Raw genomic sequence first — 15,491 nt, forward strand, 5'->3', positions numbered from 1 at the left:
CTGGGGTCTGTTCTTAACACTACCCTATCCTGAAAGACTTGCGTATAAGGAGGATTTACTGAGAGAGCCTGTAAGTCGCTTATCCTGCGGGCTGATGTGAGGGCTACTAACAGGATCGTTTTTAGGGTCAAAAACTTTAGGGGTAGCTGATGTAATGGCTCATACGGTTCTTTTGTAAGGGCTTCTAACACCAGGTTTAAATCCCAGGGGGCTATTCTAGGTATTGGAATAGGTCTAGCTCTATGGCAGGATTTAATAAATCTGGCTATCCACCTATCTGATGCCAGTTTGCAATTGTAGAGCGCCCCTAGTGCCGACACCTGAACCTTAAGTGTGTTTACTGCTAACCCCATCTGCAACCCAGATTGTAAGAACTCTAGGATGTCACTAATCGGAGGTTCTTTCCCTAACGGCTTACCCAAGAACTGTAGGAACTTATCCCATGTTCTGCCGTAGATGTTAGTAGTCACCGGTTTCCTGCTTTTTTGCAGAGTGGCCACCAGCCCAGGGGAGAACCCCCTATCTATTAAAAGCGACCTTTCAAATTCCACGCCGTCAGATGGAATCCTTTGACCTGAGCGTGTAATATTGGACCCTGAACTAGTAGGTCCGGGATTTCTGGCAGAACCCAAGGATCGGAGAGGGACATCTTCCGTAGCAGCGCGAACCAGGGCCTTTTTGGCCAAAATGGAGCTATTAGAATCACCCTGGCTTGATCGTTTCTGATTTTTCTTACCACAGTCGGGATCAGAGCTACTGGGGGGAACGCGCAAGCCAGTCTGAAGTTCCACTGGATGTGCAATGAGTCCACTGCCCATGGGTTTTCCCTTGGGTTTAGAGAGCAGAACCTTTCTGTTTGCCTGTTGTGCTTGTTTGCAAAGAGGTCTATCACCGGTTCCCCCCAAAGCTGAATTAACTTTTGAAAAATGGATCGGTTTAGTGCCCATTCTCCTTGCCTCAGGGTATTGCGACTCAGGAAATCTGCCTCTATGTTTTCTGCCCCTTTTATGTGTAGGGCTGTCACGGAGTGTAGGTGATCCTCTGCCCTGCTCAGAATGTTTGCTGCTGCTTCCATTAAGGAGTGTGATCTTGTCCCTCCTTGGTGGTTGATGTATGCCACTGCTACCTTGTTGTCTGACATGATGCGTACATCTTGACCCTGGAGTAGCGGAATGAAGTGGTTTAGGGCCTTGCCCACTGCCCACAGTTCTCTCAGGTTGGAGGATGCCTTCCTTTCTTGAGGTGTCCAGGAACCCTGACCTATGAGGCCCCTTAGGTGTGCCCCCCACCCCGAGGAGCTTGCATCTGTTAAAATTATATCTGTCGCCTGTCTGTCCCATGGTATTCCTAAGGTCAGATTTGTCTCGTTCAACCACCAGTTGAGAGAGTCTCTGGTTTTTAAGGAAAGCTCCAGCTTTCCTTCCAAACGCCCTCTTAGCGATCTTTGTGCTCTTAGTATCTCGCTCTGGAGTTGCCGGGTGTGAAACTGAGCCCACCTGACCGCCGGAATACAGGATGTTAGGGTACCTAGCAGGGACATTGCTTTTCTTAATGTCATACATGGTTGGTTTCGGCCCGCCAAGGCCAGATTTTGCACCTTCTCTATCTTGGACTCTGGGAGCAGACACTCTTGCCTTTCTGAGTCCAGTATAAATCCTAGGAAGGTCTGTTTCTTTAGGGGTTGTAATTTTGACTTTTTGAAATTGACTATCCACCCTAACTCTTGCAAGGTGTTGATCACCTGAGTCAGCTGTGCTGTACAGTGGTCCTCTGAACTGCCCACTATAAGAAAATCGTCCAGGTATGGTATTATGACCGTATCGTGAATCCGGAGAAAGGCTGTCACTTCCGCTATGACCTTGGTGAAGACCCTCGGGGCTATGGATATGCCAAACGGAAGAGCCCTGAACTGAAAGTGCCTTAGTGTGCCCTGAATATAAAGCGCTACCCTCAGGTATTTCTGGTAATCTGGATGGATAGGGATGTGGTAATACGCATCCTTTAAATCGACTACGGCCATGAAGCAATCTTGATGTAGCAGCTTCACTGCCGTAGTTACTGATTCCATCTTGAAGGTCGGGTTCTTTATCCATAGATTGAGGCGTCTGAGATTTATGATTGTCCTGAATGACTGATCCGGTTTTTTTATTAGGAAAAGGGGCGAATAAAACCCCTTTCCTTCCTGTAAGCGTGGCACCTCGGACAGTACCCGCTTGTCTATCAGGCTCAGGATTTCTGTTTCTAAGGCCAGTTGTTCTTCGGTCATCTTCCTGATAGGTGTGATGACGACCACGGATTTTGGCTGACGAATAAAGGGGATTTTCAGGCCTTCTTTTAGGATGCTCAGAATCCAGGTGTTGGAGGAGATCTTTTCCCAGGCCTGGAAAAAGAGTGCCAATCTCGCTCCTACTGGAATACTGGCGTCACTGTGGTGACTTTTTGGAGGTGGAGGTGCCTCCACCAAACATAAACCCTGATTCTTTCTTCTTTTTATCCTCCCATCTTCTCCTGTCAGCGGGAGGACGTCCTCTATTGAATCTTCCCCTCCGAAAGGGCTGTCTCCTCTGATCCATAGGGAATCTGGGGAAGCCTTTTTTCTTATCGCCTGCTTTCTCCAGAATATCGTCCAAGTTTTTGCCGAACAGGAATCGGCCATCGCAGGGGAGAGAGCACAATTTGGCCTTGGACTGAAGGTCACCCGGACAGCCTTTAAGCCATAACGCGCGTCTAGCAGCATTTGATAGTGACGCTGCTCTGGCTGTTAATCGCATAGAGTCCGCCGAGGTATCTGCCAGAAAAGCCGCTGCCCCGTGCAAGAGATACATGTCTGATAAGATCTTCTCTCTTGGGACCCTTGACGCCAGCTTCTCTTCTAACTGCTGCAGCCAGATCATGAGGGAGCGTGCCGTGCAGGTGCCCGCTATCGCCGGCTTAAGACCTCCTGCTGTTGCTTCCCATGCGTGCCTCAAATATGAGTCCGCTTTTTTGTCTAGCGGGTCTCTAAGAACCCCTGCGTCTTCCAAGGGCAGGGCCGACCTTTTGGAAGACCTGGACACCGCTGCATCTATTTTTGGGACTTTGTCCCATATTTCCGTATCCTTGTATTCAAAGGGGTATCGCCTCTTAGAAGCGGATGGAAGGGCCCCCGATTTTTCAGGCTTTTTCCACTCCTTCTCAATAAGCGCCTGGATTTTCGCGTTTACTGGAAAGGTTCGTTTTTTCCTCTCCTGAAGCCCCCCAAACATGACGTCCTCTAGGGTTTTGGCCGCCCTTTCTTCCTGTAGGCCCATTGTGGTTCTAATGGCCTTTAGGAGGGCATCTGTATCTTCTACAGGGAAACATGGCTTACCCCCTGTGTCACTATCTGAGGAGTCTGAGGAGGATGATTTTTCCGCCTGAGATGATACTGATGCGGAATCTGAGGGGGAACTAGGGAAATCCTTCCTGCTTTTTTTCCCTTTTTTCAATAAGGACTTAATTGAGCCTTCCATTTCTGACCTGAGGGCAGATATTAGATTGGCTGCGAAACTAGGCGCTTCCTCCGCCATAGTTCGCTGAATGCACGAAGCACAGAGATCTTTTTGCCAGTCTCTTGCTAGGGGAGATTTACATATAGCACAATCCCTATTGTTCTTCTTGCTTCCTGCTTTTCTGGGCCTTTCCTACAGGGTGAAGCATACAATAGAAAAACCCCCTATTAATATACTGCTGACATTCACGAAGATCACTCACCACCCGTAATCAAGGGTACCGGATTTGGAGGCTGCGTCGGAGCACCTGACCCGCGCTCTTTGGACCTTGAGGAGTGCCCCGACCTGCGGCTGGGGCGACTGCTGCTTGAATGGCTTCCATGCTTTCTGCCAGAGGGCTGTGAGGGAGGCAGGGACGCTGAACGTTCCTGCTCGGACTCCATCTTGCACCGCCGATCTACCGCTGTCTTCCCCTTTTAATTTGCATGCCTCCGCCTGGTGAGCGTCTTCCTCCCCTCCCCCCTGCGACCGCCGGCCCAGCGCTTCAGAAAGCCGGCCGGCGTTGCACCCGGCGCCATTACACCGTCGCCTTCTGCTGACGTCAGCCGGCGCACCCAGCATTCCAAGCGCCGCTGACGTCAGCGGCCGGAAGACGCCAGCGTCTCTCCCCTGCCACGGGGATCGAGATGCGGCGTGCGCGAGGGGAGGGCGGCGCGGTGGGGGCTTCCCGGAGCCACCGGGATCCCATCCACGCCCGCACGAACCCGGAGCCCCAGGGACCCCGGGGACTGCGCTTCCAGGACCCGACGGCCGGCGCTACAGGTACGCTACCTGTTCTTCCCGCGCCGGGACGGGCCTGGGTCTTCTTTCTCTTCGCCCATGACAGGCACCGCCACAGTGGGATTCCTTCCAGGACAGGAACCCAACTGAAGCGGGGGAGAGGTGCCGCCCCTTATGTCTCAGTAGGTTCCTGTCCTGGCGGGGCGGATCCCTCTCTCTCATGTGGTGCTGTCATGGGTGAAGGGAAAATAAAGGTGTCTGGGTGGGAGAAGCTCATCTTTCTTAAAAACAAAAATTGGATATGCAAATTCCAACTGGTGGAGTCACCATCCGTCAGGGGATAGTGGTCAGGACAGATACGCATCACATGGTCGTCTGGTCCCACAAACTCTCATTTAATACTTATAGGTGCCTTAAATGTATGAGCAACGACAAAGATCGAACAGGATGTTCACCAGTATGACCTCGATTATTTTACAGATAAGCGTAACAAGATCAGCCTGACAGTCACTCATCCCTTTTCAGATTTAGCTGAGTGGAACTGGAATGTTAATGGACGGGATAGGGGTCCGAGCTGCAAATCCAAACAAACCTAATGTCTATAGCCAGCCTTACACCCTACAATGTTTATACAAGAGTTATGTAAACCCCTTCTGCCACTCTCGTTTAGCTCAGCATTCCCTGTCTCAGCATTGTCCTAAGGACAGCGTCGACAAATAAACCCATCCTGCTTATATAAGGACTAGTGATCATATCTGCAGCCGGCAGTCATAGGTATGAAGCCATGACACATGACGGAGCTATTGCCATCTATTCTAACATCACAACATTGTTTTCAATGCTGAAATTTAATATATATTATTGTGGCGCCCCTGAGGCTCAGTCGCCACAGAGGTACTGCACCTCCTCCTGAGGTGTGGTGCCTCACCATCCAGGTAAGTTGGAGGCTCCTGACCATGCTCCAACACCTGCATTCCACACAACACGGTAGTTCAGCAAAGTCACATTGCGGCTCCCTGCTTGGAGTGTAGCAGAGCACCTTTGGTGGCTCGCTGCTTGGAACACGAAATGTGCTGGGAGGCGGGTGGAGTTAGAATACATAAAAGAGCGGGAAGGGTTAGGATTTTAGAGTCAGAGTCAGTCGGGGAGCCACTCAGAAAGAAGATCCCTGGGAGAGGGATGGAGGAAGGAGGTGCTGCACCAGATCTCAGTGACCTGGGTCTGCTGGCACGGGAAAGGAAAGAAGGAGAAAGACATTGAACTGAAACCTGATCTTCCATGAGAAGGAGAGAGATTAGTATGGAACGAAGGAGTAAAAGGGAACAGAGGACGTGGGTTAGAAGAGAACCCTGCCTAGAAGTTCTAAGCGCAAGGCCGAGGCCCGGTCCCCGAGGTTGTATGGATGCTAATGGTCCTGCAGCAGACACCGGTGGAGTAGTGGGCTGTAAATGCACTACTCCCATCTAAGACTTGGGGGCACAACAGCAACCTTGATAGTGAGCCGGGACTCAGGAGTAAGGAGTCCCCGAAGCAGGCTACAGCTGTCTGCCGTACAAGTAGAGTTCTTGGGAACATCTGTCAGGAGGCACTCCAGTGTAACTCAGTACTGGGAATACTTCACACTTAAAGGCGCTATAAGAGGAGACGTTCAGAAAGGTACATGTTGGCGGAGCGTTGGAAGGGAGCATTCCATCTGGCCTGGAGGTTGATTGAGTCTCTGACCCGGAGGACACAGCACGGAGGCGGGCACCTGTGTGTACTACAGACTGAGTAAAGCTTTGGAACCACAAGCCCTGGTGTCCTCCATTGATTCTTGCGGCAACACACCCAGCACCGCTACATCTGGGTACCAGCTTCTACACCGCTTGTGCCTCTCCTCTACCCATACATCTACACTGCCCTGGGGCTACAGCTTCACCTGTGGGGAGCTTCACCATCTTGGCTGCAACACACCACCAGCCCCAGAGGATCTGCACGCAGCGTCGGCTCAACATCTCACTTGCCCAACACCACAGGTGGCATCATGGACTATTCCATTAACTACATTCCACCATTCAAACTTCCCCTGTTAATTGGGTGCCCAGGGCCACGGACCAGGTCACCGCTGCTGTGACACATCCTGCCGACACCAGCCCGGTACCCCACAGCCCTGGGAGGGCGACCCATTATCATAAAAATCATTTCTGAATTTCTTTAATAGAAAACCAAAAGACAGTGCTCAAATGTGTTTCACAAGAAATGGTGAAGCAAAAACAAATATTCAACTCCAGCACCGGTGCCGCATCTCCCAGGGCACACGTGACCTTGTTACGCCACATTAGACCTGCAACAGATCAGCAGCAGATATTGGGATGCTGCGATCTTGCTTGTTCAAATGAAGCAAGTGCACAGAAGCTCAATAGTGGCTCCAGGTCTCATGTGGCATAACAAGGTCATGTGTGCCCTGGGAGACGAGTATATGTTTTTATTTCACAAATTGGGCTACTTCACTTAAAAAAAGGAGTTGTCTGGAAAGTGGACAACCCCTTTAAGGGGCTATAAGAATACTGGATCTTCTTCTCCACAGTAAATTAAACTATTTTTTATGCACATACCAGTATAATACATCGAAGGACTGTTTTGATCCCCATGCTCTGTAACTAGTCACACTCTTTTTTAGTGCGTGATTTGTCTTCATCAGAATTCTGCCAGCAATAAAAAGGTGCTGGAATTGCCCTTCCCTAATTTTCATCATATGCTGCACCTGGCATTGTCCCATGGCTTGCTTGTCATTAACAGAAAGCTTGTCTCTCAATTATGAATGTATTCAGTTTGACAGACAGGAGAGCGGGAGCCCAGGGGCAGACAGGAGAGCGGGAGCCCAGGGGCAGACAGGAGAGCGGGAGCCCAGGGGCAGACAGGAGAGCGGGAGCCCAGGGGCAGACAGGAGAGCGGGAGCCCAGGGGCAGACAGGAGAGCGGGAGCCCAGGGGCAGACAGGAGAGCGGGAGCCCAGGGGCAGACAGGAGAGCGGGAGCCCAGGGGCAGACAGGAGAGCGGGAGCCCAGGGGCAGACAGGAGAGCGGGAGCCCAGGGGCAGACAGGAGAGCGGGAGCCCAGGGGCAGACAGGAGAGCGGGAGCCCAGGGGCAATGGCCAGCCCCCTCTTCTTGTAGGAGTTTCTGCTGCTAGAAATGGATTACTCTTTACAAAAAGCAGCAAACAGAGTTAGGCTAGATGAAGGCAACTAGTAGCTAGACATTTTTGGGGGAAGAATCCATTTTCAGTAAGGAAAGTACATTGCAATTTTGTTAGCCACCTCAATGGCCACCAGGTGAATCATGGTTAAAGGGATTTTCTTGCGCCTCTACTTCTACATCAGAGGGCGAGAGGCGATGATGATGTGCTGATAGGTACTTGTCAGGATTCATGCACAGCCAACAAGAATCAGCAAATATTGCGCAAACATCATGGCAGGCACCAGTTAATGCAAAGGTCATCAGTATCTCTTACCTTCCAAGGCAAATAATTAGCAGTGCCAGAGGATCCCTTTAACACAGAAATCATTCTAAGGGAGCATTTGTCTGACTAATTGGAGGATGTAATGGAATTTTGCAGGAGGAAGCTGCGGCCATACACGGTATTATATGACCCAAATCATAAGGCTGGACGATCATGCGCAATGTCATAGCGAGGGTTTTTTTTTTTTTTTTTTTTAGAACAGGAGATGTACTTTGCAATGGCTTTAGGAAACAGATGATCCTGAGTTTATCTGCATGTTGTAATTAGTGAACCCAAAGCAGAAGTTTTGAACCCCCCTTTCCACTTTGCAAAATTAACATAGACATATCGTCAAACCCAACATGGCATTTGGCCATCACGATCGCAAAAAAAAAAAATAAAATAAATTTTTGTAATGGCGTTATCATACATAGCCCGTTTTGTAGTTTTGACAAAACGTCCTCAGAAAAATACTTACTGCTTCCCCAGTAGTTTTCCAACTGCTTGAAATACCATTGTGCCGGTAAGTTTCAGTGTAGACAGAGCACAGCTGCTTCCCACCTTCAGTCTCAAGACCTGGGGATAAATACGAAAAACTGTCAAAAGGTTAAATATATGGGATGTAAAAATGTGCACACGAGACAAAAGAGCAGTGTAATGCAAATGACCTGCCTGAAACCGCACTCCCCCAAAACTTCCAGGGCTGCAATTAATGTGCAGATCAACCAGAAAACAATAGTGTAGCTCATTAACGTCAGAGAGACACCAGGTGGCTGCGAGGGATCGGCATTACCAGGATTTGTTTACAAAAAAAAAAATATAATAATAATAATAATAATATTCAAAAGAAAATGTAAATAAAAGAAAAAAAATTTATAACAAAATCTACAAATCCTTAAAACCAAAAATTAGGCAAAAACAGCATTTTGCTACACCTTTGGTATGAAAATATGAAAATACAAAATGGAGTTGTACTTTGTGAATAATGAAGAGGATGCGATGCACGTTCAGTCCGCTGATAAGTAGGGGGATGGGGGCGGTGGAGGTCAGATTTCCATCGACCTTAAAGGGTTATTCCCACCACTCCCAATAAGATGTGGAATACCTGGCTGATTGTTGAACAGGAGCGACCTCCACGCCATTCACTGTCTATAGGACTGATGGAAATAGCAGTATGCCGTCACATAGACAATGTTTAGAGTGGGGGTTGCGGATGTGCACCTCCGCACCCTTCAGGCTGGAGAAGCAGAGCCCAGTTCTCAGGGATCAGCAAGTTATCCCCTATCCTACCTTTTATAGACTAAGTTGCTGATCCCTTCGAATTGATCTCTGCAGCTCCAGCCTGAAGGGTGCGGAGGTGCACAAGCGCAAGCTCGCTCCATACATTGTCTACGTGACAGCCATGCAAAGCATTTGGCTATTTCCGTCAGTCTTATAGACAATGAATGCAGATTTCCCAAGCGCACCTCCGCACCCTTCAAGATAGAGATGCAGAGAAAATGATGTTTTCAGGTACGCATTTGTCCAGCCCACAGAGATCAGCAAGTTATCCCCTATCCTACAGATATCCCTTTATAGGCTAATCCCCCTCCCCCCCCAAAAAAAAAAAAAGATAAGCTTGGATACATTATGGTTCAAAAAAATCCAAACTAAAAACAATTTAATAATCCCACTTTAGCTTCCATGCCCATTGCATTATATCATATTCCAGCCCTAATAAGGCAAAACTTTTATTTCCATCGCTTGGATAAAAATAAAAAAAAAAATCCTATTCCAAATAAATATTATATAAATAGAGACTTGGTGGAGAGACTCGTCCCAGACAGAAAAAAATCCCCGGCATTAATTCTCATCCGGACTGCCGACAGCTCCCGCGGCCCAGTAATGTATTCTATAGTCATCATCACTGTACAAATACATGAATTATCCATATTTTCCACCATATCACAGCCGCCTGTCAGGCCGGCGAGGCTCACACGTTTCCTGGGTCTATATTTAGCTGAACATTGACCACTAACATGCAAAGCATTGCTGCTGTACAAATAGACGCTGCATTCATATAAAAGGAATGTAAAAAAACCTCCCTCATTATTGACAATCGGCAATATCAGAAGTGTTTCTTTCCTTGAGAGATGGGTGCGGCGCGCAACAGACGGTACATTAAAAAAATCCTTTAGGGGACTGGATAAGTGACAAACGATCAGATTCTCTGGATAAGGCCACGTTCACACGGTCAGTATTTTACATAAGTATTTGTAAGCCAAAATCAGGAGAAGACAATCAGAGGAGAAGTATAATAGAAACACGTCACCACTTCTGGATTTATCACCCGCTCCTGGTTTTGGCTTACAAATACTGATGTAAAATACTGAGCGTGTGAACGTGGCCTTACTGGAATTCTCACTGCTATGATTAGCTGGTAAAATTACAAATTAAAAAAAAAAAAAGTGTTGGACAATCAATTTATGGATTAAGATCAGTTTTTAGATATATTTTGGAAAACATCGGCCATTAGACTGGGCTTCAGTGTCTCCAATTGCACATTAAGGCCCTGTGCAGACCTGACATGCAACTAACTGAAGTGAAATAATGAGCTGTAGCCCGGACATATGGCAATACGTATATGTGAAATCAAACCTCAGCACATGAGGCTCCAGGCCTGGCTTCGGCACTAAGGCATGAGGCTAGCGTCAGCCCAGAGGCCTAAGCCATCAACACAACATTTCACCCACACCCGCTAAAGAACAGGGGGAGCTGGTAATGCCGAGAACCCACCATGGAGGGAAACTGCGTCACACCAGGAACGCTGCATGACTGCCGATGATGCACAGGTTGGCTGTGGGACCCCTCTCAGAGAGGTTTCGACCACAGACCACTTGACAGGGGGAAAGGAAGACCGAGACCCCCCCAATCCCTCTAAGTCCATACTGGTACAGCGACTACTGGCTGAGGGACCACCATTCAGAGAGGTGTCATCCACCATGGAATTCTTGATCCCCCTGAGTCCGCAAAACGTCCATAGGCTATCTTCACTCTAGGAGCAACCTCTCACACAACCATCCCCCGTATGCACAGGAAAAAAGTGGGAGGGGCCTTTAACCTCTCTGCGATCCTGTCTCGCTATAGATCAAGGACGGACTACCTCCTCCATGGTGCTGTCCGGAGGGACGGACTGGAAAAGAAGGCGTGAACACCTTGTATAGGGGCATAGTCTGTAGAAAAAGGGGGCTGGTTTGGGGAAAAATTATTAGCAGCAAGTTTCAAGTGCTGATAACACCTCTCTGAAAGGATTGGGTAAAAATATATTTAAAATACTCCAATTTAAAATAAATAAAAAGTAGTAACATGAAATTCTTTTACAATTTTGGGGATACAGCTCCTATGCAGATTTATGCATCTCCATGGTTATAGACTACAGAGAAACACTGTGCAGTCCCGACCACGCATTCTTCTTAAATGCTTATCCAATAAAAAAATATAAGACCCCCCCCCCAAACACATAAATCTAATGTTACTCATACCCGCCAATAGTCTAATGTGTACGGGAGCTCTGGAGAAAGGCTTGTCGGTGAAGTTAAGGATCCGACATGTTTGAGTTTGGACTGCTGATTCTTTTGTTCTCCCTGAGATAAGTTTTTGCCAGAGGTATGGAAGCGATGAGACCGCTGCCGGCTGAACTGTCAAATGTGTACATGAAAAAGAATCAGGCAAATTAAAAAAGAAAAAGAAAATTGATATTTTTAATCAAGACTATTGGCTAAGGAGTTTCATTATGTGTTATAGATGAAAGAAAATTAATCGCTTAGTCCAAGTTAGATCTTATGCATATAGTCCAAAGTTAAAGGCCACCAAGTAAATGGTGGACTTAGGCTATGTGCACACGATTTGTGTTTGACGCAGCGTTTTTCCTGCCAAGAGATGCAGAAACCTTGCAGAAATTTCTGCAAGCAAATGATTGACATCTGGCATGTAAGGAGACAAACTACGGCAAAAAACTAGGAGCATCCTGGAACCGATGGCTCACGTCCTGGTTAGGACGACTGAACTCCGCACAGTGGGTGGTCTCCTCCTTAGCCATGTTTCTATGGTTGTTACTTGGACAGACCAAACAACTTCTAGTTCTGTTTAAACCATGACCAGTTCAAAGTCTGAATTATAAAAACCACAGACTGATTTTACAAGAGGTTCTGCAGCAGCAGCACTTTCTCCTTCATCTCATCCCCCTTTTAAGTCATAAGCTGGCAGTCACCAACTACACATTACCATCCCACAGAATCAAGACAAGGAGACTTCCAAGATCCGTGTAATGGAAAATGAGGATATAAGGTTTCCTGTTCTTTTATTACCGGCGGCTTAAAAATAGTCCGGCAGCAGCGTAGCCCAGAATGGAGGAGTGTGCATTTACATTCGTGTCAATTATTAATAAAGAGCAATCAAAGACATGATTGCACAAGTGAAGCGTCGGCAGAACGTAGAGGTAGGCGAGAAATCAATAGACGCTAAGAGGGTGGTTATTGGTCATCAAAAAAAAAAAAATCATTGGAATAAGAGGCTTGGTCAAGAAAAGAATGAAAATAATTATCAATGGAAAAAGAAAGAATTCTGGTTTCATTGATCTTTGTTTTCCATGATACATACGGATCCTGGTACACTGATGACCTCATTGGCCAAAGCACCACCAGGGTTAAAGATATATATTCATTCTATCATTAACCGTGGTGGTGCTTTGGCCAATGAGGTCATCAATGTGCCAGGATCCGTATGTATCATGGAATACAAAGATCAATGAAACCAGAATTCTTACATTCTATTGATCTTAAAGGAAATCTTGAATAGTGTGAACATTATCCTGAGAAATGGCCTGCTGCTGGTGTAGTAACCTTCCAAGGACAGTCTCCCTCCCCCACAGCATCCTGTTCACACCTCTCACCCATTACCTTCACCTTCAGCAAAGCTGATCTCCCATGATAAGCACGGCACCTTTTTTACCTTGATACACAAATATTCTATTGTTATTCTTCAGATTTACTTTCCATAAATGGTTTATATGTTAATATTCTGAGTGAGAGTAGCCTTTTAAGAAATGCAAATTATAAGGAAGCAAGTCACGAGAGTCTGACCATTTAGTTTTGGTTAGGTCTACTTAAAGAGGGTGCCTTGCATACACTTCAAGGTAGGTGAGGACATCGTTGGTTATACCTCTTGGTAGAGTCCCCAAACCTTGTGAACTAGAGGGTAAAAAGTGAAGTTTAACCTGGAAACTACTTTTCCCTTGTGACCATTGCATGTGTTGGAGAGTGGTGTTGGTGGAGGAGTCCTGGGGTAATATGTGCATTTTCAATTTTTGTATTTTTTTTCCTTTGGGGTGGGGGGGAGGGGTGAGTACTATGGAGGACTAGCCCAGACGAAATGGACGGGTTGACTCTCAGGATCTGCACTGCTCAACCTCATGATAGCCGGTAATATGTTCATATGAAGGTGAGAGGGGGATGGTCTACTGAGCCTGAACTAACGACAGAACCACAACCAAATTGGTGGGTTCCTCAAGACCGATCACTTATTGATGGCTTATAGAGAAGCTTAATTTCTTTATTCTGCCCAACGGAACCACCATTGGAGTCCTTTGATAGGTCAAAATATGACTCAGATTCATATAGACAGTACAAGATGAAGACGCCACATCCTGACCCTGATTGTGACAGAGCTTGAGTTCTGGTCACACAACTATTAGCAGGTTTCCATGACAAGCTGTAATGATGACATCCATATTGGGTCTCTGCTTCCTTTTCTCCAGGCACGCAACAATCAAATTGATGCTCATTACAAATCGAGACCATTGAAGGAGATACTTCCTATCAATTTGTAGCACAGTAGTACTAACTTGTTTTGTTATTTTTTAGAATATCTAAGTAATAGGTCAGATATCAAGAAGCTAGACCCAGCAATTTTGCTGGCATATTCATATCCATTAGCTATCTTCCCCAACTGCAAAATGCTTAAGCTCTCTGAAAGCCACTTTGCTGAGGAGCAAATTTGAGATTTTTTTTTTTTTAATTAAGTACAGATTTACATAAACCCCAGGACACTTTAAATGACACATAAGATTTTACATCCTGAAGCTCCTACCACCAAAGGCTACTGCATTTCTTGGCATTTTTTTCCTATTCTCCTTGGCTGCCAACCACAAGTTTAGACTTCAGACATCTTAATGTCACAAAAGGTGGAAAAAAACCCAGTCGGAACACAAATGGAAAGTATCCAGTCTCCTGGAGATGAAGGTCTGTGATACCTTATCTCAGAAGCCTCAGTAGACCGGTGTAGGGTAGCCAACGGAACATTGTTTCCCAGATCTAATGTCCATCCTACAATTTCAAGTTCAAGTCAAGAAATAACCTTCAAATGTAAAAAGTACATGGGAGTGGAGAAAAAACATGTCACTGAGGAAAAGAGTGAAGGAGAAGAGTTCATCGGAAAGTAGGAAAAATTGCAAACGACCCAGAAACAACGGGGCTTCCTTTGAGCTGCTGCGTAAATTATCTGTATAATCAGAAGAAACTAAATATCTGCAAAGTGATTTATGTCAAGATGTCCAACCATGGGATATTGGAATTATCTTCAGCCCTAAAATCTGCATGGCTAGAGTTGCTGTTTAAATACAGCAGTGGATAAGTGGCGCTCAGATACATAGGGTACCACTCATCTCCAGGATTAACGTTGGTTAGTCTCCATTCTCTCAGGCTATTGATAGTAGACAATGAGGCAGACCCCACAGAAACCAAATTTATTCGAGTAATTCCACCAGAAACAGTGCAGTGATTATGAGTTGCACCAATAGTGCATGCTGGGACTTGTAGTGTTGGAAAAAGCTAGAGAACGGCAGACTCAAACCACGTTTGCTCAAAAAAAGCCCAAGAAAAATAGCACCAAACATATGATCCTGAATCCTGATGTCATGGGACATCCATGCATCACATGAATAGGGCTCCAAAGCGTGCCATCTAAATCCGCTGTCTAGGGAACTGCCAGAGAACTAAGAGCTTGACTTTAAGGCCAAATACTCACATCCATATTCAGATCAGAAGGAAACTGTCTCATATATGCCAATAAGGCTGCTGAGTTTGGATCTGGAGGCCGGTCCGTGCATTGTAATCCGTACTCAGACCAGTGTAATGGAGAGAGGGGAGAGAAAAAAAAAAGAAAAAAAAAAAAAAGGGATTGGGCATGTTAAAGCGCACGATGCCCTATCCTTCTTTGCTCCAATATCTTCCGTTGATAGAGAGAGTGAAGGCAAAAATCAGAAACATTAAAAGGTTGGCCAGTCTCATAGAAGTCAGGTTTGGCCAACATTTATATAATGTGTATGGTCACCGATCGGCGATAAATGAGGCAATGTATTGTATTTACAGACACACCCAATGAGAAGTACAGGTATACCTCTATCCACGGGCGTAGCTTGAAGCTCAAGGACCTCAATGCAAAAGCTCCAATTGGGCGCCCGATTATTGCAAGTATTAAAAAGTATTGGACATTTCATAGAGACCAAGGGGAGTTTTTGGACCCTTAGGGTACGTTTCCACGTACCGTAATCGCAGCGCTTTGGACGGAGCGGAAAACCCGCTCCGCCCAAAGCCCCGCCCCCTTCTGTCCACGCGATGATTTCAAATGTGGTCATTGAAAACATCCGGAATCGCCGCAGGTTAGCCATAGAGTAGGCTGTTTACCTTGCGGAGACTGAGCGTCTCCACAAGGTAAACAGACATGCT

The 15,491-nt window shown here is 46.6% G+C and overlaps 1 protein-coding gene across 3 annotated transcripts in view; it reads right to left on the reverse strand.

Annotated features, from left to right (window-relative positions):
- The window catches only part of LOC141085516 (MOB kinase activator 2-like), a 43,206-nt gene that overhangs the window by 23,625 nt on the left and 4,090 nt on the right, over positions 1 to 15,491 (reverse strand). For 2 of the 3 annotated variants that reach the window (XM_073570936.1, XM_073570934.1), the window contains exon 2: positions 8,207 to 8,304. In XM_073570936.1, coding sequence (XP_073427037.1) covers positions 8,207 to 8,244 — 38 coding nt within the window. In that variant the 5' untranslated portion in view covers positions 8,245 to 8,304. Of the gene's footprint in view, positions 1 to 8,206; positions 8,325 to 15,491 lie in introns of all 3 variants that reach the window. The other variant, XM_073570935.1, reaches the window with a different exon arrangement.

This window comes from Dendrobates tinctorius, unplaced genomic scaffold (genome assembly GCF_039654945.1).
Source record: "Dendrobates tinctorius isolate UK_male_01 unplaced genomic scaffold, ASM3965494v1 ptg000028l, whole genome shotgun sequence".
Taxonomy (NCBI): domain Eukaryota; kingdom Metazoa; phylum Chordata; class Amphibia; order Anura; family Dendrobatidae; genus Dendrobates; species Dendrobates tinctorius.